The 27,993-nt window shown below is 40.9% G+C and overlaps 1 protein-coding gene across 2 annotated transcripts in view; it reads left to right on the top strand.

Moving 5' to 3' along the window:
• SDK2 (sidekick cell adhesion molecule 2) overlaps positions 1–27,993 on the top strand; it is a 764,937-nt gene that overhangs the window by 650,137 nt on the left and 86,807 nt on the right. The window contains exons 44-45 of one of the 2 annotated variants that reach the window (XM_088474538.1): positions 4–130; positions 9,348–9,822. In XM_088474538.1, coding sequence (XP_088330664.1) covers positions 4–130; positions 9,348–9,701 — 481 coding nt within the window. In that variant the 3' untranslated portion in view covers positions 9,702–9,822. Of the gene's footprint in view, positions 1–3; positions 131–9,347; positions 9,823–27,993 lie in introns of those variants that run through there. The other variant, XM_088474541.1, reaches the window with a different exon arrangement.

Below are 27,993 nucleotides of genomic sequence, written 5' to 3'. Positions count from 1 at the left end.
CAGGTCTCCCCCGCGTCCTAGTCCTGGTAGTCTTCATTATTCAGACGAGGACGTAGCTAAATATAATGACCTAATTCCCACAGAGAGCGGCAGCCTGACCGAAAAGCCCTCTGAGGTATCAGATTCACAGGTGAGAGAAGCAAAGCTTATATAGTCATCTGCTACGGTATATTGGTGTGCACAATTATACTTTATAATACTTTATATAACCACTCAAAGCACTGACTCATCTCTGAAATATTTTCACAGACAACTCTATAAAATATGAATATTCTCCCTCTGCATAGTCTTTACAGTTCAGTCCTTTAGTAAGTTTATTACACTATAGTATATTTACTGTTGCACATAGGGCATATACTGTACATGACTGTCGCCATATTGGTAGGGTGGATGCAGGTGTTTTTTTTTGGGGGGGAGGCAGTGTTGTGGAAGTGGTACCATTGTCAGTAGTGGAGGTAGTAACATAAGCTAGAGTGGCAGTGTTGTGGAAGTGGTATCAACATCGGTAGTGGTTGTGTAGTGCAGGTGATAATATAGCCTAGGGTGGCAGTGTTGTGGAAGTGGTAAAATCATTGGTAGTGGTAGTGTAGTGGAGGTGGTAACATAGTCTAGGGTGGCAGTGATGTGGAAGTGGTACTATCGTTGATAGCGGCAGTATAGTGGAGGTGGTTTCACCGTGTGGGGTTGAAGTGTAGTGGAGATGGTAGAATAGTCTCTGATGGTAGTGTTGTGGAGGTGATAACATAATATTCTGGGGTGGGAAGTGATGAAATGGTACCATCGGCGGTAGTGGTGTTGGAGGTGGTAACATAGTCTAGGGTGGCAATGTTGTAGATGTGTTACCATAGTCAGTAGTACCAGTGTAGTGTTGGTGGTATCACAGTGTGGGGTTGAAGTGTAGTAGAGGTGGTAGCATAGACTCTGATTACAGTATTGTGAAGATTATAACATAGTCTAGGGTGGCAGTGATATGGAAGTGATACCACAGTCTGCAGTGGCAATGTAGAGGACATGATAACATAATCTGGGGTGGCAGTGATGTAAAAAATTGGTACCATCATCGGTAGTGGCAGTGTAGTGGAGGGTAGTATAACAGTGTGGAGATGATAACATGGTTGCAGTGATGTGGAAGTGGAACCATCATTGGTAGTCGTTGTATAGTTAAGGTGGTATCACACAGAGCCGTAAGCAGACTTTTTGGTGACCTGGGCCAGAAAGAGCATTGGCGCCTGCCACTCCTCCTCCCCCCTCATTTTTCAAACAGGGATATAAGATGCATGCCCAGAAAAGGGGCATGTCCTCATTAGGAAGGGGAATGATAAATCTGATTTGTCCAGTACGATCATGAAGGGCTACCAACCTCGTTGTGCCATTGTTATCCAGGACTCACTGCCAAATACAGTGTGAATCCAGTGGTTGCAGTGATGATACACAATAATTATGCAGTATAACTCACCAGCTCTAAATGTGGCTGAAAGTGCTTAGGGAGATGTCAGATAGAGGGGGAGTTGGCCAAGGAGGAGATAGGGGCGTCCAGGAAATGCCATAGATAAAAGAAGAAGCTACAAGTGAGAATGATTATAAACCGAAAATTGAAGAAGACAGGTAGCTGAACAGCGCCCCCTGCCTTGCGGTGCCCTGTTGCATGGCACATGTCGCACCACCCAAGTTACGGCCCTGGTATCACAGTGTGGTGTTGAAGGATATTGGAGGTGATAACGTTAACTGTGGTGGCAGTGATAGTGGTAACATTGTCAGAGGTACAGTAGATGTGTAGTAACACATCTACTGTAACCTCATGTAGTAACATTGTTGGTGATGGCTATAGTGTAGATGTGCGCTATGTTCTCTATTTCATTCAGAAATATTAATTAAGTCTTAACTGTATCTTCACCCTATCCTATATACACCTGTTCAGTTCTGATCAGAATGTGAAAGTCACAGGAGACCTACGGACGTCTGGCACTTTGCCTAGCAATAAATATTGGACAATTATCTGCAAGTTGCTGCCTGACTGTCACTGCTTTAATACTATATGTGATAGAGTACTTTATATACAGTAATGTGCTGTTACATGTACAGTACATAATATTGAGAAGGAGATGTGACTGTTCAAATCTGCCATATTATTGTTAGTAGGAGGAGATCCAGCAGTCTTTCCAGCTACATAGGGTAGATGGGTGAGAATGGGAGATAACGTCTGTAGAAATAGGGGCCACCCACTAAAATGTGTGCTGGTCTAGTTTGTCGCTTTTCATACATCTGATCTTTTTCACACGCCATGTTCAACCATTGAGGTAAGGCATTGAGGTAGGCTAATTAGTCACAGGGGTTGGCTGGCAAATTTTAACCTGGGGGGAAAGCATATAGCACTGGCCCAAATGTAGTGGCCCATCCTTAATAGGAGGATATAGCCCATTATATGCCATTAGACTCATCCGCATTTCCTGTATACCATTATACCACTCCACGTCACTTATATACCATCAGTGCCATCCACATGTCCCTTATGTGCAATCAAACTCCTTTACATGCCCCTTAGATCTCATCAGACCCTTCCACATGTCACTTATATGCCCTCAGACCCTGCTTTAGTACATAAAGTACAGATGTGTCCTCATACATCTAGTCTCAATAAGCCACATGGCACAAGAGAGCCACCAGGTCCATTGTGATTAGCATTGGTTGTCTTTTTTGCATTTATTTTTGTAAAAAATGCCTTTGTTGCAATGCGATAGGACTAGGCTGCACCAGGGGACTGCACTGATTAATTTGATAAGAAACCCCTGTATATCTGTGTGTGACTGAGTTTGTATACAAAGCACAATAGAACTTGGTGTGGAAAATAGCCAAGGCTGCTGCATCGTAGCACCTCGTATATAGATTGAGACTTAATTTTTGGTATAAAAAGTTGCAAAAAGACACCCAGTGCTAGCAGAGTAGCATGGGACCTGGCACGCTAAGGGGAGCTGTTTGGCGCGACTGCAGTAATGATGTATGAGGACACATCTGTAGTCCAGCCATACGGGAACTCCTTGCCACTATTTTTTAACAGTAAAATAATAATAATATTTTAAAATACTAAACATACACTTACCTAGATTTCTTTTTTTTCCTTTATTGTTCTGAATTACTTTCTCTTGCCTTCTATCTCTATTTTCTTTAAGTGGTCTGAGCTCTTCTCCTGCTTTCCTTGCTTCTCCTCATTCCCTGCTTGTTTTTCTGCCCCTAGTTGCAGCAAGGAGTGGACGTTCACTGGCCCTGCCTATACTTGAGTTTCCTACTGACAGAGACTCCCATTTAGAGTCATATAAATCATTGACATATTTGAATATTAATGAATACGGAAATCTCCTATGAAGAATGAGGCTACCATTTATTCTATTTTATGATTTTATCAGTGGGTGGAAGTGGTGGACCCTGAGTGATACGACCTCTAGCTGATGTGTCACCAACATTCAAAGACCCTACTGCTTGTCAGGCTGTCAGCAACGCAGAGCTGGCACAGTCACACAGCAGCAATGGTACGGCCGGGCATTGGCAGCGGCAACACATCATTGGTTCAGAAAGTTTGCACCCACAATGCTCCCATGGCCCTGTAGGAAATACAGAATCAATTCACCTGCCTTCATGCAGTTGGGGAAATGCCAATAGGCAGCCTATGACCACATTAATAACTGAACCGCCACGGAAGGTACTCAACAGGCGGAGGCAGTGTGGCCCAGGGGGCACTTGTCCTTGTGGTTCAGTCCACCCCAGTCCAGTCATACTGTACAAGCTCTGATTCAGAATCCATGTTGCCTCTTACCAATGCCTATACACAGGCTGGGTCAACAGCTGAGAGGATTTGAGTTTGATTGTTAATGACAAACATACAATGTAGGTGCTTTATAAATAAGCATTTACATATATTCTATAGGCCACACCAATTGTTTCCTTATTTGGACACAAGCAGCAAAATAGACCTGTGTAACCCCCTTTGCTTGGATAACTGCAACGATGAACAAAAGTAAACATGTCTTGGGACACGAATGGGAGAGGGGCCGTCCTGTTATTATAGTCACAACAACTTCTAGCTTGCATAATAATGTTATTATTTAAAAAAAAAAAAAAGACAAGACAAAATAAAAAAATTACCATTCATAAGGTATGAATCAATTGGAATAACATAAATATATGTATTTGTATAGTAAATTGTTAATTTTAGGTGTTTATATACCTAGGTAGTAAATTTCAGGTAGGTGAGTATAATGAAGAATTTCTCCATACTTCAGTGAAGAATAGTCGTGGGTGAAGAGACCAGACTAAGCGTTCTAGATATAAGTAATGGTTTCCGTGACAACACAATGAATACAATTGTCACTGTGAAATACAATATTTTGAGGTTATAGGGAGTTTCCCCAGTATAACCGCACATTGTACAGGGTGTGACAGAAGAAGGCCTATGATATACCAAAAACAATAAGGAAAGAGCTTGCCTAGGGAATAGGATTGTGCGATTAGAAAAACAAAACCTATAGACAACCTGCAAGTCTAGAAAACCTCTTTAGCTAGCATTAGAGTTCTCTGGGGCGCTGGAGGAAGTGACCTTCTCGTCTGGGTGCTGGATATAAAAGAACAGAAAAAACAGGCTTTATATAGGCTGCTTTTGTCATATTCATCGCTGCATAGGGCTGAATTGATTTAGATTCTTTTGTTGCCTTGAGTATTTCAACCTTAAAACATTACAAGGTGTAAGTGGTGGTAAGTGTGTGGCAATAACTATTATTATATTTCACTACATAATGAAGTACCGCCCTATTTACAATGCATGAGCTCCTCTGCAAACCCCAGCAAAAAGGCCCCTCTGTGGGGAGAAATATGAGGCAGTGCTATGTGCATGCATGGCCAGGGTTGTACCTGGAACTTAGGGCACCCCACTGCCTGGAGAGGTGGCCGCCACCCAGCCTCCTGGACCCGATCATCTCTTCTGCGATGCACTCCAGGGCTTGCTTGTGGTGGGTAACACCACCACAACCTATAGAACCCTATGGGCTTTTATTGAGAGAGTGCTGTGAGAGGGCTCTAATCGGGTCCCTCCTAACACACCCCGCAGCGCGTGCGTCCTTCTGCACATGCGGAGAAGAACGCCAGAGGGGCTTCTGGGTCATAGACTTGAAAGACCCTCGTTCGCAAAGGACAGCTCTTACCGAGAGGGCATGCATGTGAAGGGTGGTTGTGAAATCATGTGCACCTTTGCCGCTCAGACTCTTCACGGTCTGATCTGCCGGGAAGCCACAAAATCTGCAAAAGTGGTGCTTTGAGGCAACCACTAATTTTATTACTGCTCGTCTAAACAGCAGAGACATGCCAGAATCCCAATACTTGTGGTATAGTCACTACAGTTTTCTTGTTCTGTGTTCTACAAGTGACCTAAATACACTCATGTGACCAAATTCTTAATTAGGGACGCACATGAATTACACCAGTTATGTGACTGGTTGGCTTGGAACTTACCAAATGAGCCAGTCCCAAAACCTGTGCCCCTTATTAACCTCACTTCTTAGGCATTTCTTATTTCTAAAAGAATGATCTAAATTGCAGTCGTGATTGTAGCAGACTACTAGGGAAGAAAATCAATAGAAAAGTGCCACATTATTCCAAAGTAAATATAATTTTGGCACTTGTGTTTTCCTGGCCCAGAATAATGTATCATCAGCTAATCTACAAACACTAAGGCAACCAATGGTTCTCACCAGCATGTCTACTCATATGCAGAAGAGAGAAATCTCAGTCCATGCACCTTTTCTTCAGTAGGGACCAATGGATGTATGATTTATGTAGCCTTATAGCATTTATATCACTAACATGCAAATAGCATGCTACTGTTGTAACCCATAGCAACCAATCATATGTTAGCTTTCATTAGTATAGCAAAACTAGACCTCTAAAAGCAACTCGGTTGCTTTGAGCTACTGAATTGCCCTTTCTACTATGTTATTAATTTAGCCTTTTCACCAGCCTGTATGATGCCACTAGTAAGGTCACAGCACAGCATCATTATCCTACTTGACTACAATCTTACTTCTCCAGCCTTTGAGCTAGGCCAAATATAATAAAGCATAATAGTCTACTTTGACAGATTGAAATGTTTCTAAAATGGAACTTAGAACAAAAGTAAAATACAACGTGCTGGGCATATTCATCTAAGCGAGGACACTGCTTGGCATCTGTCCTCAGTCTGTCAGAGCTACTAGGCCTTTCTGCTCTGCCAGAGTGAAATGCCATTACTATGGGAACGTCACTGTTTTTTTACAAGCTGGATGGGTAAACAAACCGCACCTTCTCCAACGCAAATAGGGGAACAGCTTGCAGAATCCCTTACATAGTTTTAATCCCTGGCTTTCCAACAAGAGCCGTGCAGAAAGGCTTGTTGTTACTGCAAGTTATTACTTTGCAGGTACCTGTCTGTGCTCTGCAACAGCTCTCGCTTTTTTCTGTCATAATCAGACCCACGTGATTAATCTTAATCATATCTAGATAATACAGAGCCATGTTTCATTGTTCATTCCAGCTGTTCTTGGTCAGTACCAGTCTGTGCACAGAGGTTTATGCAGATTTGTGAAGTGCACTGTATTTACTAAACAACTCAAATTATGTTTCCTTCACATAAAACATTACTTTTCTAGTTGTTTGTAGTTTGCTTGTGACACATGTTTAAGGAGCAAATATTGTAGAAGAATTTGTCAGACTTACGTAATGCGGTATAAATTAGTTGGTCAGTGCTATGGCAGCTGTGAGTGTGAGAACTAGTGCAGCAGATATACCTCTCTGGCTTTATGTGAGCTGTGATTTGCTAAATGAAAACAGATCCAAATAAATCAAGAGTCCCGGAAGCAATAACTTATAGGCATTGGCTTAACAGCTACTACCCGAGCAGTGCTTGTGTTTGTCCAGGGCCGCAACTAGGGGGGGCTAGAGGTGCACGTGCACCGGGAGGGAATTGCGGGGGGTGTGAAAATGCAGACTCTGCCATCTGAAAATGTCCGCCGCCGAAGAGGAGGCTAATGCTAGAGGTCCTTACTGGATGGCCGTTTTCAGCAGATTCCATGCGGACTAGCCGTCCGCATGGACTCTGCTGAAAATGGCCATCAAAAAATGGCCGCCGCCAAGGAAGAGACAGATGCTAGAGGTCCTGCTGGACCTCTAGTGTCTGTTAGCAGAGCGCAATGCACACAGCGTTCCCGGAAGTGCCGGGAACGCTGGCGCTGCAGGGAGAGGATGCTGAGAGCTGCATCTTCTCCCTTCAAACCCCCCTGGCAACGAGCATAAACCCCCCTCGAAACGAGCATGAAACCCCATGGCAATGAGCATGGAACCCCATGGCAACGAGCATGGAACCCCATGGCAACGAGCATGGAACCTCATGGCAACGAGCATGAAACCCCCTGACAACGAGCATGAAACCCCCTGGCAACGAGCATGAAACCCCCTGGCAATGAGCATGAAACCCCCTGGCAATGGGCATAAATCCCCTGACAACAAGCATGAAACCCCCTGGCAATGAGCATGTAACCCCTGGCAACGAGCAGGTAATTTTAAAGTAATTAGAAGCATTACTGTGGTGCATAAAATGGTGTCGGGCAAATATGTAAGTGGCACTTTGGTAATAGGCATTACAGTGTGTGGCATAATGTGTAATGGGCATTATGGTGTATGGAATAATGTAAGTCACTATACCAGGGACGTCTGAGTAATGCACTGCCTTATGGAGGAGCAAGGACAAAATCCAGGTACGGGAAGGGAGAGGGGCGCAAAATTGCTGCCTTGCACCGGGTGACAGATATCCTAGTTTCGGCCCTGGTTTGTCATATGGCCCAGCAATAATAGTCTATACACTCTATACGCCCCCTCTCTGCTCCTCTGAACATGAATGGGGAACAGTGCCCCTAGTGTCTGCAAAGAGAATGTAGGTTCCCGTTAGTAGGAGCTATGGCAGCCTATCTGACTAGAGAGCTTGATCTGTAGCAGCAAGCAGTGCAATAATCAGTGCAGATTGCAGAGGTCAGTAGCATTCACAAATAAGTCCTGGAACGGGGAACAGAGCAGAGGGTCTTGGGTTGCTTTATAGCAAAGCCAGTATACTGTAAATCTGTATAATACGCTCCCAAGAGGGCAGTACTGTATGTCTTTGTATGAAATGAGGTGTTTATGAAGAATACCAGGCCCCTGTAATGATGATGTAGATAGATACACGCAGCTAGCCCATATAATGTTACATAACCTATACAGTGTTACACAGGGGTCTATACATCATCACTTAATTTCTACTAAAGCAGGTGAAAATTTAATTTTCACCTAATTTTATGTAAATTAAGTGTCAGGGCTGTTCTTTATAAAGGTAACGCTGGAATTATCACAGATCTCTCCTGCTTACCTTTCAGCCCCGATGTGGCCCGCCTTCACCATACACTAGTATGGGGACCTCAAGCTCCGAAAATAATATATTTTTGGAGTTTGACTGCAGGAACTTACTCCGTCTTCAGATGGCGTTTGGTCCGGGACCGCAGCTCCTTCCTATGGGAAGGAGTCCTGAGTTGTGAAGAGGGAGCCATTTGGTTGCCTCCGTCCCCATCAGGCTACTTCCTCTGGAGGTCGCACATGCTGAGTCAGACTCGCCAGTGCTAATTTTCACTGCTGTGGGAAACAAATGAAATGTCAGTGAAGGACATCACGGAGACAGCTGATTCTCGGATCTGCTGTCTCCGCATCAGAGCAATGTTGAATTGCTCGGTGGCTTTGTATCCAGCGAGTTGGATACCTAATTATCGGGGGTTGTCCAGCCCTCCATAATTAGCATAATGAATGGACCCCATAGAGTTGCTTTAACCCCATGTTCCTAATTTGTTTATATCATTTGTAATTATTACATTGTGGCTCCCTGTGTCATTTTATTTTTTGTGTTTGTAAGGCCTTGTGTACATGTTGTAGTAAGTATACGAATAGTGCAAATTAACTATAATCCATAGCAACTTGTCATCATACTGTACATTAGCTGATTGGCTGGATATGACAGAATGAGCCAGCTAAATCATGTAGATAATTTTCATTAATGTCCAAAAATCCAGACTGCAAATAAACACTAATGCTTTGTATGTGCAGTCATCCATTTACCGCACTGATAGGCTACAATTTCAGTACTTGCTCTAGTTTGATAAAATCTAAGATATGATTGGATATGTGTAATTATTTGTTTTCACCTAGGCGTAATACTGGTTCTATTCTGTGTACTCATATACTTGATTATAGTACGGTCCCAGATATACTGTATATAGAGCTAACGAATTGTTTGTTTTTACTCTATGCAGGGGAGTGACAGTGAATATGAAGTTGATCAGAACCAACAGAAAACTCATTCCTTTGTAAACCATTACATCAGCGACCCCACTTATTATAACTCATGGAGACGTCAGCAAAAAGGCATTTCTCGCGCACATGCCTACAATTACACAGATAATGAGCCCGAGGACTCTGAACACTGTGTCATACCCAACAGCAACAGCAGTCAGCAAGGTAGCTTGTATAGGCCCAAATCCAGTCGGACTCCAACACCGCAACAACCCCCTAGTATTCCAACCCAACCAAACCCCATATACCGCCCTCCCAGCAGCCTTGCCCCATCATCCCGTGCCCCAATTGCCGGTTTCTCTTCCTTCGTTTGATGACAGACCTTGCTTTATTTTACCATTGTTTCTTTGAATTTCAAGAAGCAGATAAATATATATATATTATATATAAAACGTGTGTGTATATATACATATATATATATATATATATATATATATATATATATATATATATATATATATATATATATATATATATATGAAGAGGGAAAAGACTAATGGAAGTTTTGTTGGAGACAATCAGTTGTGGATTGAAATCTTCATATTTGCTGCTTCGGTTTTGTAAAATATTCCAAAGGTTTAGGGTGTAAAAGTCAGCAAATATGGTGGATACAATTGTCCACCTAAACCAAGGAAACGTTCATCTTCACAGAGGAAAATGGCAGCTGAAGTCCCAGAATGGCTGCAGTTTCCTCAGTAGCTGTGGCATATTCTCCTCAATATGTCTATGGAAAGTATTACTGTGCCGAAGTAACTGACAATTGATGGATCACGGCCTACCCTCTGCACTGAAGACGGCTACGGCAAGTTTGCCACAAGCCTGAATAATTTGGCTCTCTACAAAGGATTACACTGGCTGAGACCCCTTGTGTATGAACAGTTGAACTAAGATCGCTATGAACGTATACTGGTTCTGATACAAGGATATACAGTGCTACTGGAGTAGGCTGGAGCTCAAAAACAACAGCGGGGATACAGCCAGAAACAATGACCGTTAAATATTGAGCAATTAAAAGAAAGCCAAAAGAAATCTCTTATTCATTATAGATTACAGTAAATCCAAACTAAAGGGTCACTGAGCAACTTGTATGTGCCAAAACCAGGGTACAAAATATATTGCAGTAGTGTGTGCCAGGTTTCAAGGGTCAGCCATTAATGAAGCCTGCAAGCTTTGATGCAGCAAAGAACCATTTAAATTACACCATGTAATATGTTGGTTGAAAGTGTATTACTAATGTAACAGTTAATTTTATGTTTCCAATGAAACATATGGGTGATTTTTTTTTTTTTTTTTAGTATTATAATTTTTAACTGGTATTTAGCATATATGTTATGCTTTAGGCTGACAAATCTTTTTTATTTTTTTAATTTAATGCATTATTTTGCCATATTATGCATATAAACTAACAGAGAGGATGTTCAGTGTGGTTTAATGCAAGATGGTAGTATCTCCCTGGTATTGCACATAAATATACAGTATTACATTGGGTACAGAATGTGGTGACAGTGTTTGGGCTGCGAGTTGGTGAAATTATTATATCAGAGTGACAGGTTTGTAGGACAAGATTATATTATACTGCTATTTCTTACTAAAGCTTTATGTTCCTGAAAGCACTCTAACACTACTTGCCTTTATACTTGTCTAATGGAAATATGTAGAGATGAATGTATGATAATATACATATTATGAGACTTATGAAGGCAGTTCTGCTTGCAGAATTGAACTCTCTTTTATTCTCTCTGCATAATCCCTTTATATCCTGAGTCCTCCTGTCCGTTTTATTCACATGTGATAATTATAATACAATACAGTATTCTGGGGTGTGGCCTAATGATAAACATTAGGCATGACATCATTGTGGGTATAGCCAGACACAGAAGTCCTAAATATGACAGTGTAAAGTAAAGAAAAAGAAGACTGCACAGAGGGACAATACAATAAACATGTGTCTATATAAGGAGTTATTATACACAATTAAGCAAATATTTTGTTTTTTTAAGGTTAGAGAGCCTTTAATGCTTTGGTTGAATTGGTGGTGGTAAGGTATTACTAGAACACCATGAGCTAATTCATCTCTGTTCAGTGTTACAAAAGGAAGGTGAAATTAAATATATTTGGGTATGTAGTTGAGGTGACCAGTGATAGACATATAGAAAATGCACAGTGCAGGATTGATTTTAATGCAAGTTTGCAGTCTAAGTTGTCATTGTTATAAGGGCTGTAACTAGGGATGTAGGATCAGTGCCCCAGTCAAGAGTGCAAGGCCAAGGTGGTAGCACCGTTGCTGCCCTTGTGGCACCTATATTCCACTTGTGGGGTGCCTGCAAGGTCACCCTGCAGCCTGGAGAGCCACTGGGCTGGCTCTTAAGTTGCTCCCTGCTCCCGACCCTACTTCTGTGACATCATGATGGGGATAGGGGCAGCCGAGGCTGGCGGAGTAGCACTATGCTACACCTCTGATTAGTATTTCACATAGGAATGAAAGGTATGCATGGAGCATACATGCTACAGTTCAGAGTCAGTGAGGGCTGATATAACCTAAATACAGTAAGTGTCAAAAATGGAAACAATGTCCCCAAATTGTAAGATGGAACATAATGACCCTGTCATGTATACACAGCTCCTGGCATAACCTCCAAGTGTACCTTATCGCCACATACCTAGCCTTTTCTTCCCCAGGTGTACTCTGAAAACTTGTATCTGCAGTCTGACAATTATTTCATTCCCTATTTTTATATTTTTCTATGCACCTCTTTTTACCTAATATGTATACTAATAGTTCTTAGTGTCAGATGTTGTTTGTCATTCTCCATCAAGTTAGGCTTTGAATTGGTATGTCAGAGATGGAAATTGTTGGGGCCACATGGATCAAGCTTGCCAATTCACCAAGAATCACATGACATCAGCGCGGCATGACGGAGAGTCAATAGATCAGACCACCCATCTTAAGTCACTTGTACTCCAGCATGAATTCCATAAAAGAATAATATATATATATATATATATATATATATAGACATATATGTGTGCATTAATTAAATGAGGATTGTCTGCCTTTTTGTTTTAAGCTAGCTAATCTGATCCAAACAAAATGAACAATTCTAATGCAGAAACAACAGTGATTTTCCATGGCAGGAGGGCTCTGTATGCAGTTTCTAGAGCAGTACTTTCAAGGGCAAAACTCTAACTAGTGAGCACCATATTGGCTGACAAAGTGTAGCGCTCAGAGGCCTCGGTGACAACCTATAAAGATAATGAACCTCTTTATAAAATTTGGTTCTTATGCAGTCTATACATTAGCACATGGAGGTGTCCGTGTGCATACCCCCCTTCCTGAGTAATATATGGGTAGATGGGGCATGCGCAAAGGATAGCAAAGGCTCTAGAACAGTGCTAGAGTCTTTTCTAATACCTACGTCACTGCCATCTTTCAGAAGCTGGTAAGTGGAAGATGGTGCCACCAACAGATTAAACTGGAGGGACCCATGGGCCTATATACACTGCACACCCTGCACCCATTATAGATATGTCACTGACTAAGGCCGGTTATACATCAGAACCAGGTGTGTCCCAGCCGACCCGATGCCCAATGGAAAGATGTATTGGATGGCCATCACACTGCACGATCCGGTGTACGACTGCGCGATATACCCTTCCATCCCGCATTCACCTGCTGCCGTCACCAGCGTAGTCGGCCCATCTGAAATGTGGGATATCAGATGGCACTATGCCACTGACGACACACATGAATGCGCGACTGAGGGTACACACGGAGCAATTGGCCAATATATCATTCTGATCTGCATTGGAACTATATATGGTCCAATATATCGTCTGATGTGTACCCAGCCTAAGACATTTATTTATACATTGTATTCAATCTAAATTAACTTTTGTGTTTTCACACTGATAACGAAAAATGGGGTCTAAAAAGATATAACACCCCTTTCCACTTCTGCATAACTTAGAACCAATATATTATATAGTAATTGGCAAAAACATTAAATTTGGTTATGCATCTGACAAATGTAAGTCTATGCAAACATGTAATATATATTTGATGATCTACCAAAGGTTACAGGTATTAGTATTGTTTTGAGAGGATGGGTTGGGGTATTAGCATGTTAGAATTGCAATAGCCCCCCCCCCCCCCCCCATCCCTTCATTCTTTGCCTGCCCAGACTTGGAGCACTTTGATACTGGGCCCCAGAGGGCTCATAGTAGAAGATTGGGAACCACACCATTACTATAATATGATTTTTATTTATAACTTTATTTGTTTCCTCTAAAGGAAACAAACTAACAGTGAAATAAATGTTTCACTTGAAACAGTATTTCCCGCAATATAGTAAACTAGTGACAAAGTACAAACAAGAATTATCATTACTTGTATGTCTGTGATCTTTTGTTACTGTGCAAAACATTTATGATGGGATCTTGATCACACTTCCCCCTACCAGGGAACATTATGCTAATCCAGATTTTGTAGTAGTGATACACCTAATTAGAGATATTCAGCACATTTACAATCACATATCTATATATTATGACATAGTAATGGTCTCAAGCAGGGTGTGCAATTTGCGGATTCCTTGTGAGGTTTGGTTTACCAGTTGAAGAATTGGGATGGGGTGAGATTAAGTAGTTAAGAATAGAATGCCCATATCCACGTTACCAAAGGTGCAAACAGAACGCACTCCACCTCCCTACCTAAGCCCATTCGTGGTAGCATGGGTAACTTTTGCCCTGAGGTAAAAACTTGAAGATGGCTAATCTAATGCAACTAAACATGCTTTAATAAGAGGAAGGGTATAAATGACCGTAACTCCCGAAGGATAATTATGGCTATGATCTTTTCTGCCATGAACTTTATTGCAGTTTTGTGATGAAATGGGCTTGATAAATGTTACCAGTGGCAAGTGAGAGACAGTAGATGACTACACAGTCACACCAATGCTGTATACAGGGAACATGCAGTAGTATGGGCACTAATGGTACAGAGGTATGCCCCAAAATTTTCTCTAATATTTTCCACCTCGCCAGCCCTACTATCTACTAAATCCTAAAGTAAAAAAGTTATACTAAAATAAACAATGATAATAAAAAAAGCAAAGTGATAGAAAGAAGTGTGTTATTGTTACAGTGGGAAATTAACTAATATATGTATTGGCGGTGAATTCAATAATCTGTGACTTTGCTGCAAATTGCTAAACGTGGCTGAAAAAGTGATAGCTGCAAATTTTTCCTATGCAATTACAAATCCGTGTTAAGTTACTGCAGCCATTATTGGGAATTACTAATACGGCTTTTGGTTTGCAGCCCCTGACTGGGTGAAATTTAGCGATAAATCATTTTAAGTAAAAAATTTTGTGACTTGTTGTATAACCTCTGGTACACCCCTCTCAATGATAAATAATACACTAAGGGTTTTTAAATAGCATAATTTGGTCAATAATTACATAATTTTTCAGTTAATTTTCTGCAAAAAAAGAAAAACACCCAAAAAAGGGTTGAATTATATTTATGGGACATGTATATTTGGGTGTTGTTAAGCTGGGAAGTTCTTGAAGTTGTAGATTGGCATTACAAGTTTATTTTTTCTCCAATATTTTAAAAATGCGCTTAAAAAAAAAACAATTAAAAACCACATTATAGATATCTGTCTATACCTCCAAAATAATCCAGACACTTTAGTTTGGTGAACAACACTTGCTTTCTAGAATTTTTCCACTGTTTAAAATTGAAAAGGGTATTTGACACCTTTTAAGACCCTCAAATGCTATCCAATCTTATTTGACACCTTTTGGGGATCAGGGTAATTTCCCCACTTTTCATGCACTTCCCCCAAGTCGCACCATGTAGAATTGCCGTGCATCATTGCCCCGATTTGATAAAATTTGCCTGCAAAGTGCACAGTAATGTTAAGTTAGTTCAAGTTCCGTTTTGTTGGCAGAAAATTACACCACAATTTTTACACCAGAGAGCCAAATATTTTTATATATTTTTTCTTACTAATTGCTAATTTTGTTTTTTAAATTACCTTTTACTTGCACCATGTGTGTGTTTTGTACTGTATGCAGACGTCTGAAAATACATATAGAATATATTCACCAACTTCAAAAATAAATATTTTTGTCTTTTATCAGAATCTCTCACAGCTCAAACTGATCTAAAATAATCATGAAATTCACTTGAAGAATCAAGTGTGCCTATTTAAAAAAAAATCCCAGTCCCACCACATCTTGGAGTTTACTTACTAGTAAGCTGTAAATCTGTAGTAACCTATAGCAACCTTTCAGAAATCAGCTTTGATCAACCATGTTAGACAATAAAACATTAACTACTGTTTGTAATGTACCAGTGAGATAAAGTTTTGAGGGGTGCATTTACAAAGTGCCAGCTTTTCAAAGTCACTGCTTGTGGGTGGTTCTGTCAACGGGATTTAAAAGGACAATAATTTAAAATGCAAACTAGGAATGTTTTGCATTTAATATTATTGACCTTTTAAACCCAATGCCAGAACCACAGAGAAAAGGTAAATATACTATTGTACTCAAAATGTATAGTTAAATTGAATTACGGGTTCCCCACTAGTTCCTGACTCTCAGATGGGTTCCCCACTAGTTCTCTGCTCTAGACAAATCTAAGCCACCTTTTATTTGTCAGGCAAATTAGATAATATATGCTGCCCTTCCCATTTCAACTACCATAAATGTTTATTTTTTAAAATGTGGCATCTTTTTACATCAATGTAAATTCATAATTAAAAGTAAATTTATTTTTGTTATTAAAAGTGTATAATAAAAATGGTGGGGAAATATATATGAGTAAAGGCAATTATATATAGATATATATATATAGAAAGATGATCTATGTTTTGTCACTAATTTATGCATTTCTGCTTGCCAGGTGCCATCAAAGGATGTGGGTATATAGTATGTGTGATTTTTATCCATCTGTAATAATTTGAGAATAACATTAATGACACTGTAAAAGTAAGATGGATTCTGTCACTGAATAAGATCAATACAGTCATAAAAATTTTTGGAAAATATGGGCACTCTCAGAGTTTTATATGAAAATTAGAGAAAGTCGATTATCAAAATCGTTTAAAGCTATTAACATGGAAATGCAGCCTTATGTTGTAATTAACCGATTCTTACTCTAAGGGGCCTATTCATCAGTGGCTGGGTGTCCTCTGATAGTGAAGTATACATCTTGTCGTGAGTTGCGGCGGTGGATACTTAAATACTGGAGAAATTCAGTATTGCTGTGGTGCGACGACAGCTGCTCCGAAGAAGCAGCGTTACTTACTGGGGTGTACCAGCCGACTACTCATGCGTGACCTAGGTTCACACATGCACAGCCGCAGGTCTAAAGATGGCGCTGGTTGCCGCAAGCAAACTCTGAAAATGTTTCCACATGTGTAACAGATCCATAAAGGATCATGAATGGGCTCCCTAGTCCTTTCTCTGAGTCCGTAAATGTAATTTGTAATAACTGTGGAACAGTTGTTTTCTGCATTATTGATCCAAGTCAGTGACTAAGGGTCTGATTCAGCAGTGCATGCAAGTGCACTGCTGATTGCAGATTCCGATTATCGGGAACCTGTACGTGCGCAGGACCCATTCTGCAAGTGTGCAGAATGGGTCCTGGGTAGTCGCACGCAGAATCTTGAATGCCTCTGCCAGATTGACAGGCAGAGGCATTTAAGGAGAGGTGTGGGGTTGGCCGGCGAAGGTGGCTTGTCAGCCTTGTTTTCCGGGAGTGGCCAGCCCAGGATCTGCGTTGATCAATGCAGTGTACTGGGCTCGTAAGCCGGCCAGCCTGAGTAAGCTGAGGCTTACTCAGCTGGCTGGAGACCCTGCACCGTCCATCATCGTGACCATTGACCACCGATGGTGATCCCAGCCTGCGAGCTCTGTCGCAGTGCCAGGATCACAAATGCAGCAGGGGGTGTCATGCACCTCCTGCTGCATTTGCATAATAGCAAGGATCGCAATTGCAAAGCTGCCTGCGTGCAATCCTTGCCGAATCTGGCCCTAAGCATGCAGGGCAGACTATCACAATAATGTGACAATAGGGGGGTGAACAGCTAGCATTCAAGAATCAAGCCATTACAGTTCACACTCACCTTTACACCATTATGAAAATATGATTTAGCTGTTCAATGTTTATTAACTGGTTTGAGATATATATATATATATATATATATATATATATATATATATATATATATATATGGTCTAAGTTAAATCAAATTAACCAGCCAACCATTGTAAGATGTGTGGAGTCTGGTGCAATATTATTTGATACTGACAGCTAATTGGTCACTGACTACTCCTGTTCAGTAGTCATTACCAAGCAGTCAGATTGTAGTGTGCATGGGCACCTCTAGAGAAGAAATTAAATGCAGGCCTTGGTCACACAGGTGCTGTTTTACTGACATATTAACCTTTCCAGGTATATAGAGCTTTTGGAACCATCGAGCTCTATGTACAACAGTATTTCAGTTTCTTCAATTTTTAAGCAAATGGAGGATAGGTTAAAAAAAACAGCATGAAGAACTTGATGTTCTTAATATCTACTTTGTTTTTTTAAATAACCTATGTTATATTGAATATCCATTTAAACCTGTAGGCCTGAGGCATATGTCTGTAACAATAAAACTAGCAAATTTATGAAACATTTGGCTTAACAATAAAACTAGCAAAATGATGAAAAATTATTTGGCTTATTTGACTATTCGACTTAAAGTTGCAGTTATGTGTTGTACCCTCCAGCCAAGCAATGGCTGTCCAATTATTCTACCCAGTGGTGTAATTCCCAGAGGCAAAGGAAGCATTAACCTACAGGCACCAGCTGTCAGGGGGGCACTGAGGAGGGAGGAAGGAGCAGTGGCAGACCACCAAGGGGCTGCTAAGCAATGACAGCAGTGACTGATCTCTCCACATTTCATAAGTGATTTGTTGCAGTCACTGCTCAGCAGCCCCTTGTTGGTCACCTGGCAGGGCTGCCTGCCTTTTACATACACAAGTTCAGATGCAGTGAAGAGTTCGGGACACTCGACACTAGGGATGGACATCTGAAGCTGATGGATAACAACCATCGATGTTTCCGATTCGATGGAAGTACTTTTTCCATCGAATACTGAAAATTTGATGGTTGCCAGCCATCGGATGCAGCTTTACGATGCCCATCCGATGGCTGGCGTTGGAGGGGGAGCACACACTCCTGCTCTACATAGCAGAGCAGCAGATGAGCAGCAGGAGAACATTCTCTAGGGGATTTGATGTCTGAAGTCCGGCTACTATTCGATGATGGGCTTCTGATGTCCGTGCAGGACACTGATACAGGAGCACTAGACATCCTCACTGGGATGGAATCATGGAAAGTATGTATATATGTCTTATATAATGAAAGAAAAGAGAGCAGTAGTTGTAAGGTGGTGCGCTAATTGTTAAAATAAATCTTTTAGGGCTCTATTCATTATCATTTGTGGTCTGTCCCCCTAAAATAAAGATTAGTTATCGCCGCAGGACGCGACACTAAGGAATCTTTATTTACCCAGATATACCATTGGTGAGTCACCGTCAATCACTGAGAAGTAATGTGATCGCATTGCGTTGACATTACTTCCACCTTTGCCCCCTCAACTGTGCTTCTGTTCGTGTGCTGTCGGCGGAAGCGCAAGCTGGAGCCACCTAGGAGTGTAGGGGTGCACCACCATCTATTTTGCCTCGGGGGTGTCCGGTATGAAGCTATGCTCCTGCAACTACCCTTTATGCATGCAAAAAAACGGTGTAAAACAGTGTGGTGTATTTACTAAGATAGTATAAATGTTCAGTAACCTATAGCATCAAGTCATGGAATATAAGTTTGGCTGCTATGGGTAGGCTGCATGATTATTCTAGAGAATAAAAGGCAATAGTGATGTACTAATAACATGTTGCCAGAGTGCAACAGCCCATAGCAAACAATAAAGCAGTGCAGGGGAAACAATAAAGCAATGGTGTGATTGTATATTGCGGGTTTCTGGTAACACACACATTTGTACCCTGTTAGTAGATCAGACCCACTGTTATACTTGATACTTACATATCGTTTTTATTTATTTCATCTGTGAATGGTGACTGCTTTTATTTATATGTTTTTTTTTTCTTTTTCTTAATATTGTTATACATATACTATGTGCAGAATTATTCATTCGCAGTGTTTGTTTCCGTACTGTCAGTCGGTGAGACGTTACAGAAATCTGTGATAATGATGATGAACATGTTTAAAGTTAAACTTGCCTTACACTATAAGCAACACTGCCTGGCAAATATGCAGAAGCTTCCGCCATCCTCTAGGTGACTTCTCTCTGTTGGCTGTAGATCAGCTCCAATGAAGCCATCTAGGGCACGATGGCTGGACTTCCAATGCTCTGGTAGCTGGGGAATTGCCAAAAATATGGGGTTGTCTTTCTTCTGGGTAAGTGATCAGCCAGACCATGAAACCTTTATGACTCATGCACATTTACATGGGAGGGTGGAAATCAGCAACCAAATGTATGTTTTGTTTGTCATATTTATCACATGCTGAGATAAAATATTATATATTTTTACTATCCATGATAAAGCCACAAAGATGTGTAATACATGGCGTTGACAAATATTTGAAATCATGTATTGAATTTGCTTGGAGTGCTAAAGTTATATGTGTACTTTAACATAATATCCAAAGTGTGCTATTCGGGAACCTCCTGCACTCAATTGGGGGGTTTAGTAGACATTTCACCGATTGGCTGCCCTATGTGGCATATGATGCACTTAATAAAAGTCTACTTTATGCCTGCTAAAAGCAAGCAAGTGATTTATTGACAAATTTATTTAGTCTGCCAACACAATGGGTTAAAAAAAATATTAGATCTGATTATTTTTCTTTTTTTAAATAAAATGTTCAAGATACTGTAAATTGCTGCCTGTCTGTGTGTTTTTTTTTCCAACTTTACCCTCATCAAACACTTATGGGCGATATGTCTATCTCTAACATTTCAAAATTGCCCGTGACTCTTAGTTTCAGTATTCAATACACAACACAATTAATTTGAGAAGCATGTATCCGTTGTAGCTGTACAGGATGACAGGCAGAGCCCATATGTTAAGTAATTAGAAGGCATCCTACACATTCTACATGACGTACAGAAGTTCTGTACAACTAGAAATTATGATGAAGCTGAAGAAAACATCAGACTTGAGGAGGCACTCTGACTGTACCAGGGTCTTCCATGGGCTGCAGGAGTACAGCGCTCAAGGGGGTATTTTTATTGCAGTATGAGGTTGAAAACTTTATACACTTCTTATTGGTTTGTCTTGTGTAAGCTGGCCACACACAGCCAATCTTGTCACTTGGCACAAGAGGCAGGATCCATTTCCAGCATGGCCTCACGTGTGGGTTACAAAACTGGTTAGATTCAGTGATTTCTCTCCTGGATTGAGCAGATCGGTAGATTACCTCACCCAGGCATAGGGGCATATTCAATTGGGTGCGAGAATAGCAAAAATCCCACACCTGCGGGAATTTGCCTGCAGGTGCTGGATTTTTGCTATTCAATTAGGAGCAGGGTCTATTACTTTTTGTGGGCCGGGAGTTTTTTTTTTACGCACCTCCTGAGCACGACCAACTTCTCCTAAAATCCCCAATTTTAGGAAAAAAGGTCAGTAAATGCTCTGGGACCCCGGCGGCATCCCTCCTAGTGACTAAGCAATTGGAAGTTTCCAATTTGCTTAATTAGTCAGTAATACTTAACTTCCTCCTGCAGCAGTGATGAGTATGTAGTGTGTATGTGTGACCCCCCCTGGAATGGGCACTTGGAGAACCACATCTCCCAGCAGCTCTTGCCCCTCCCACCATCCCCTGGAGCCTCCCAGCAGCCCCCTCCCCAGTGAGAAGATAGAGGGGAGACCCCCGGGCAGGTAAGTGCAGAATTTGTTTTATTTTTTTACATGTGGCCCGGGGTTTTCAGAGCTGAAAACCCCGCAACCACTTTTTTTTATTGAATAACGCGGGTATCGGGAGCGTGCATACCCGTGGTAATCCAAAATTGGGAGCGAGGTTTTATCCTCGCTAAACCTCGCACCCAATTGAATATGCCCCATAAACTGCCAGAAATTATCTGATTTTGATTGGTTCCTCAGACATTTTCATATTGTAGGTAGCCTATTCCAGGCTTGTGTTCTGAAGTCACTACATCTAGCATCCTCGTGAATTGATGACCTCTGAGAGTATTAGATCTATACTGCAACAGCTGTGGCATATACTGTAGGGCTTACTTACTAAATGGGTGGCTTTTCTAAACCACCGATTATCAGTGTTTTGGCCCAGCAGAATTTAAAATAGCAATACTGTTAAGTGCAAAACACGCCTGGTTTTGATAAATCTTTTTATTGCACAAAAAAGATACTGATAAAAAAAAACATAATAGAATTAAAGTACAAGATTACAGTTGTGTACAGTTCTCCATTCAAACATTTAACTACTGACATAAACACAGTGCCTGCAAGATGAACAATAACTGCATAGAAGTATGCAAGGTAATATGCACACACAATTGAAAAGACATACGATACTTTATAGAGAAAAACAGAAAAAATACATAGTAAACACATCAGATTACATCATGTCTCTCCATGCCAGTGCCATAAATCAACTTGTGCTGGAAAGTTACAGTACTGCAGCTAAGGAAAAGGGTTATAAGGGGAAGGGGGTATTTTAAATTTGTCCCAACACTGTAGAATTGGCAGGTTTAGCCTAAATGCAGGTAGTCTCCCAAGGTGTCATATACAATGTGTCTTTAGAGATCTGTCTCAGCAAGAACCAAAGTAGTGGATTCGAATACCTTCCAAATAATCGCTTGTGTTTGGCTCGGTAGACTCTTGATATATTTGCCCCATTTTTTGCGGAAAGCTGTAATTCCGCTTTTTAATGTTGAAGGAAGCCATATGTCTTTCATGATACAACATCTCAGGGTCCTATACATTAATCTTTATTTTGTGAAAACAGATGTTTTCACACCCTTTTTACTTTATTTTAGTATCACATAAATGTGTGAAAGGGCAATTGGAGGCAAATTCGCAAAAATCTCCTCCAAGCCCTTAACCACTTAAGTAACAAAACATTTTTTTTTAAACGCTCACAAATGTTGCTTTTTTATGAGTGAATTAGGTGAAGAACACCTATTTCAACTTATCCAAAATTATATCATTAAAAAAAAAAAAAAGAAAAACTTTATTTTTAATTTGTTAAAAAATAAATAAATTGGAACATCGGATCACCACCATCTGAACATCGGGAACATTGAGACCATCGCGACTTTCATTTTGACTGTGGCTTCTGGCACCCGGTACACTTTAGGGGGGAAGTTAATTTACTTTTTCCCAGCGGCTGCTTATCTCTGCAGCCGCTGGGTGGTGGTCCTGCTGTGCTGACCAATCAATAGTGATCGGCAGCACGGCAGACACTGGGGGAGGGTGCAGGCAAGCAGAGGGAGCGGAAGATCCCTCTGAGAGCAGCAGCTGCAGGTAGATTATCTTCACATCCCATCCACATCTGAGATGCAGATTGTGACAAATATGCCCTTAAGTGAGCAGTTTTCTATTCTCCTGATATTGGGTAAGATATATGTTTTAAAATAATCTGTTTTGCTACCATCACGACTACAACAAAGAGGGTTATATAGCTTTCTACTAAGGAATTAATGTTCCATGGAGAAAAATCGATAAAAGAGCTTCGGCTTTTTTTGTGAGTAGAAGGATCACATCAACATATATTTACTACAGTCCATATTTAAAATGTGGTTGCAGTGCGATATTTTTGCAAATATAGGAAATATTGCATGAATGTATCAAAAATCCCCCTGCCTCCTCTCCTGTTTCAGCTGCCCCCCACCCCCTCTGCTGTACCCCCCTGCCCCTGGTGTAGAAAAGAAATAAAATAAAACTTACTTGCACAAGACAGCTGATTGATGATGATCTCTTTGTGACCCTTATCAGCTGATATGTGCAGTCAGCTGAGATGCAGTGAAAGTCTGCCCAGTTTTGCATTCGGACACCCCTGCACCGTTTGGGATGAAAATAACGTAAGGTGGCCTAGTTGGTACCAGGCGTTGCCTAGGTTTAAATTTTCAAGTTATTAAGTTATCAGTGAGTTGGATGTAACTGTCAATATTTTAAAAATAATTAGTAGCTCTTCTAACACACCCATGAGAAAAGTTTTGCTTGGTGCACTCGGCCATGAGATCCGACCGGGACCCCAACCACTCCATTAGGCATCCCAGACCAATTGCCACCCCTCTGTGAAGTTTTCATCCATATCTATCCAGTGGAAGGCCCAGAACAGGCTCCCCGGGTCAAGGTTCTGCCCAGCGTACAATGGGACGACCGGCCAGGATCCTAACTCCCTTAAAACCTTGCCAGGATCCAACTGGACAACCTTGCATTAGTTTCATCCCAATCAGTGGAGGGGTGTCCGAATGGATAACCAGACAAACAGACCAATGAATTTTATATATAAGATGAAAAATTGCTTTTCTATTATTGCCGCTTTTTTCGCGGCATATCAGAAAATCAATTTTGGCATATTTAAGTGCCAGGACAGATGAAGTGGCACAATACTAGGAAAACCTGTCACCACCTGGATCGAACACATCCTTTATAGGCATAATCCCTTTATGAAACCAATTTTTAGAAGTCAAGTTATCTAAGGATGGGAGAAAGGTTGGGGTGCCCCACAAGGGGATATAATGAGAGGAACATGAATTTTTTCCCAGATGCCTGTTGATATTTAACCAAATCTTATAAGTATCCCAACAAATGACATTGTGATGACAATGAAAAGGCATCTGTGATCTAGGGGTGTGGAGCAGGGGACATAAGGGTAAAAGCAAAGTGGTCTATGTGTAAGAGCCAGTCAGATATATATTGGTAGAATGTTGATCTCGCAGCAGATGAATGGAATAAAAAAAATCCTAAACATTCACTATAAGAGGTATCTTTTGGAGCAGTATATAAAACGGTCACAGTTTTAAATTCAAAAGAGAAAATAAAGGGAAGGAATCTTCCAGGAAATGACTGATCAGATCTCCGTCCAATAGGATTTTAAAAGAATCATTAATAACACATTATATTTTAAAACTGCTACTATTATATTTCAACCCTCAAGTGCGCGTTTACTTTTGAAACTCTTTTCTTTCTTTTTTGTTTAAAAAACAATAATTTGGATTAAGAGGGAAAAGTACAAATAGACCTAATCCAGTGCAGGAATATTTTCTCTTTGGGTCTTGTAACTAGGTGCAGGGTGAGGAAAAGGCTGGCCAGATGGTATGACTAAAGAAAACTTGCGACCACTGACCAAATAAAAGTCACATTATGAGAGCAACAGTGCCATCATTGGGAAGAATAGACATAGAGGGGGCTGGCAAAATAATGGAGAAGTATAATGGTCATACTATGCCATGTGGGTGTGACAGTACATGGTACAGTGGGCAGACGACCAGCGGTGAGAGATCTCCAATATATAGTATTGACGCTTGAGGAACAATAAGGGTGGTCATGTATTGTACCTGGCTCAGCAGTGCCGCTAATGGTGTTTATGTGTGCGGATCCCTTAATGGAAGGGTCTTCGTGGGTGCCTGCAGCATTCAACAGTCACATAATTAATAACATGCAGGCTACTAAGCTTTGGATGGAGATAAAGTGCCAGCCAATCAACTCCTAACTGAGATTTTTCAAACTCAACCTGTGACATGGCAGGTGGGAGCTGATTGGCTAGGACTTTATCTCCATTCCCTTTTATGGTCCCACACCCCCTTTTCAAAGTGCCCAGTCTGTACCTCTGATGCCTGTTGAGAGCTGTCAGCGGGGAGCAGGGTGCTGCTGGATATATTATGCTGGTGGGACAGTGGAAGGCCTGGTCCCACACTCCCACCTGGTCTCACACTCCCACCAAACAGTGCCAGGCCAGCGCTTCTCTTATCTTGGTCAGCGGCGAGCCTGCTGGCAGTGTCTGTCATGCAGTGACAGCCGCCGCGCCGTGTAACATGCACGTCCTATGTGCGGCTTGCGTACCATGAGATTAGCACCGTAAGGTGCGCCACACTGCCGTGCTACCGCCGTATGCTTAAGGCGGGCTACCCTGATTGCGGCCACAGGCCACCAGTCGCTCGGAAGCGACGGGCTGTACCAGCCGCCCGATATATCAGCCCGTCGGCGGGTGCCACGCTGGGTACACGTCGCATAGTGCAGAGGTTCCTCAAGGCTCCCCAACAGTTCAGGATTTAGAGATATCCATGGTTGAGGGCAGGTGGTTAAATCAAATTGACTGAGGTACTAATTAAGTCTTCTGTGCTCAGCCATGGATATTTCTAAAACCTGAACGGTTGGGGAGCCTTGAGGGCTGCGTTTGGGAGCCTATGATATACCGTGTACCCAGCTTTACACAGAGGAAAAGAAGTCAAATGGTAGCTCCTAATATAGCATACACAAGGATGACTGTTCATGATACTGTGCCTCTGTCAGAGTCAGTAATCTAGTATTTCAAGACTGCTTAAAGCTCACATCAAAACTGGATCTGTGTCATTGAAAATGGAAGGGGAAACATGGATAGACATTAATTATTTTTAATATGTAAATAATTACAGCATATATATTAATAATAACAAACAAAAACAGGCAAAAAACAAACAAGTATTTTCCCAGTTAACCTGCATAACACTGTACACATATTTCCGAAAAAGACAAGAGGCTCAGATAAGCATGTACATGTACATTTTTTGAAGGGTACACATTTATCTCACTTTTCACATATTAGCATGTAGTATCACAGGTCAGTGTAGGATTACAGTGGTTTATTGTAATACAAAGCAATCAAATATAAAGTAACATTGTTTTATAATTAAACAGGTCAACACTATATAGTGAAACAGTAATTCTTACCTCCATCCCAATTGCATAACAGTATCAACATTAATTAGATTATAAACTATAGTTCAGGGACACTGACTGAGAGTTCTGGCTCACAGATAACAGACGCTGTGTACTATGATTTGCCAGATATCTGTTTTCTTGCACAATACTAAAGAACAGTAAGTGTGACAAAAATGTAATGGAAACTAATCAAAATAACACTGAGTACATGTTGTTTTTCTCAGTGTTTGCAGGCAGCAATCAGTAATAACTATATCAGTGAGGTCATAGACTGTGACAGACTAAGATCACATTGGACCCTGGACAATAATCAGGTCATGGGTCCTGCTGGCCGCTATCAGACTCCTACCACTGTTTATTAGCTCCGTACCTTGTAAACTAAACTAAGCTAAACACTTTAAATCTAAATAATATGCATTCACTACCATCAGCAACCAAATTAATAGTTTAAAGACATAATTTTAATTAGCTAATAACTAACAAGTAACAAGTATTCCTACAGTATAAATAGTTTACACACCCTTATTGTAATTGCAGGTTTATGTGAGTTAAAGCTTGAAATCAAGAACAATCATGAGACCTTTTTATGCCTTTATTGTGACAATATAGACAAAGTCACATTAAAGCCGATTTTGGGGTGGATACCAAGGGGTCTATTTACTAAGCCTTGGATGGAGATAAAGTGAACAGTGATAAGGTACCAGCCAAGCAGCTCCTAACTGTCATGTCACAGGCTGTGTTTGAAAAATGACAGTTAGGAGCTGATTGGCTGGTAACTTATCTCTGTTCACTTTATCTCCATCCAAGGCTTAGTAAATAGACCTAAAAATTACCAGAGCAAATCAGTATACACTAGTCCCCGCGAGCACTACTAGTACTACTTATGCCACTAATGTAGCAGTGGTGAAAGTTTACTCTGCCGAGTTCACGCAGGCACATGGAGAGGGCCAGAGGGAGCAGAAGGATCTGAATGGATTCCTCTTCACAACTTGGACCTTCTTCCTATTTGAAGATCTCATATATATCAACTATATAGTATGATCCGGCACTGGACTTGGCAAATATCTTCAAATAAACATGTATGTAAAGTACCAAATAATTGCTTGTTGAAGACTGTAGTCTAATTTACATGCTTAGGTTTGGCGTTGCTCCCAGGAATAAGTAGAACTACACAAAAATATTTTAGCAAGAGCTAAACAAAAAATAAATTCCCCGTTCGGAGAATGAAAAAATTGAGTGCTCCCCAAAAAAGGAATTTCTTGTTTGTTTAGCTCTTCATAAAATATTTCTGAGCATTTGAGGATCTCCTCAGTTCCCGCAATATAATTCCAAATACTTTCAGTTTTTGGAATTTGATAAATGTAAAGCCCCGTACACACTGGATGATTTATTTGAAAGATTTGAATGATATATCGTTCAAATTGTCCAGAGTGTATGTACTTACTAATGAACGATGTGCGGTCCCGCGGGTCATAAACGATATCCCCAGTCATCTGTACATGCAATCCAATCTGGGTATATCGTTAGCGATGCCATGCAGCCTTTTCATAGAGTTAAAGGGACTCAAATAATAAATGTTAGTTTAGAAATGTAATAAACAGAAGTAAGTTTCCATACAATAAAACACATCAGCTATAATGTC

This window comes from Taudactylus pleione, unplaced genomic scaffold (assembly GCF_031769625.1).
Source record: "Taudactylus pleione unplaced genomic scaffold, aTauple2 ptg000016l, whole genome shotgun sequence".
Classification (NCBI taxonomy): Eukaryota; Metazoa; Chordata; class Amphibia; order Anura; family Myobatrachidae; genus Taudactylus; species Taudactylus pleione.
Note: the sequence above shows the minus strand (reverse complement) of the source record. Positions and strands in the feature narration are given on the sequence as shown.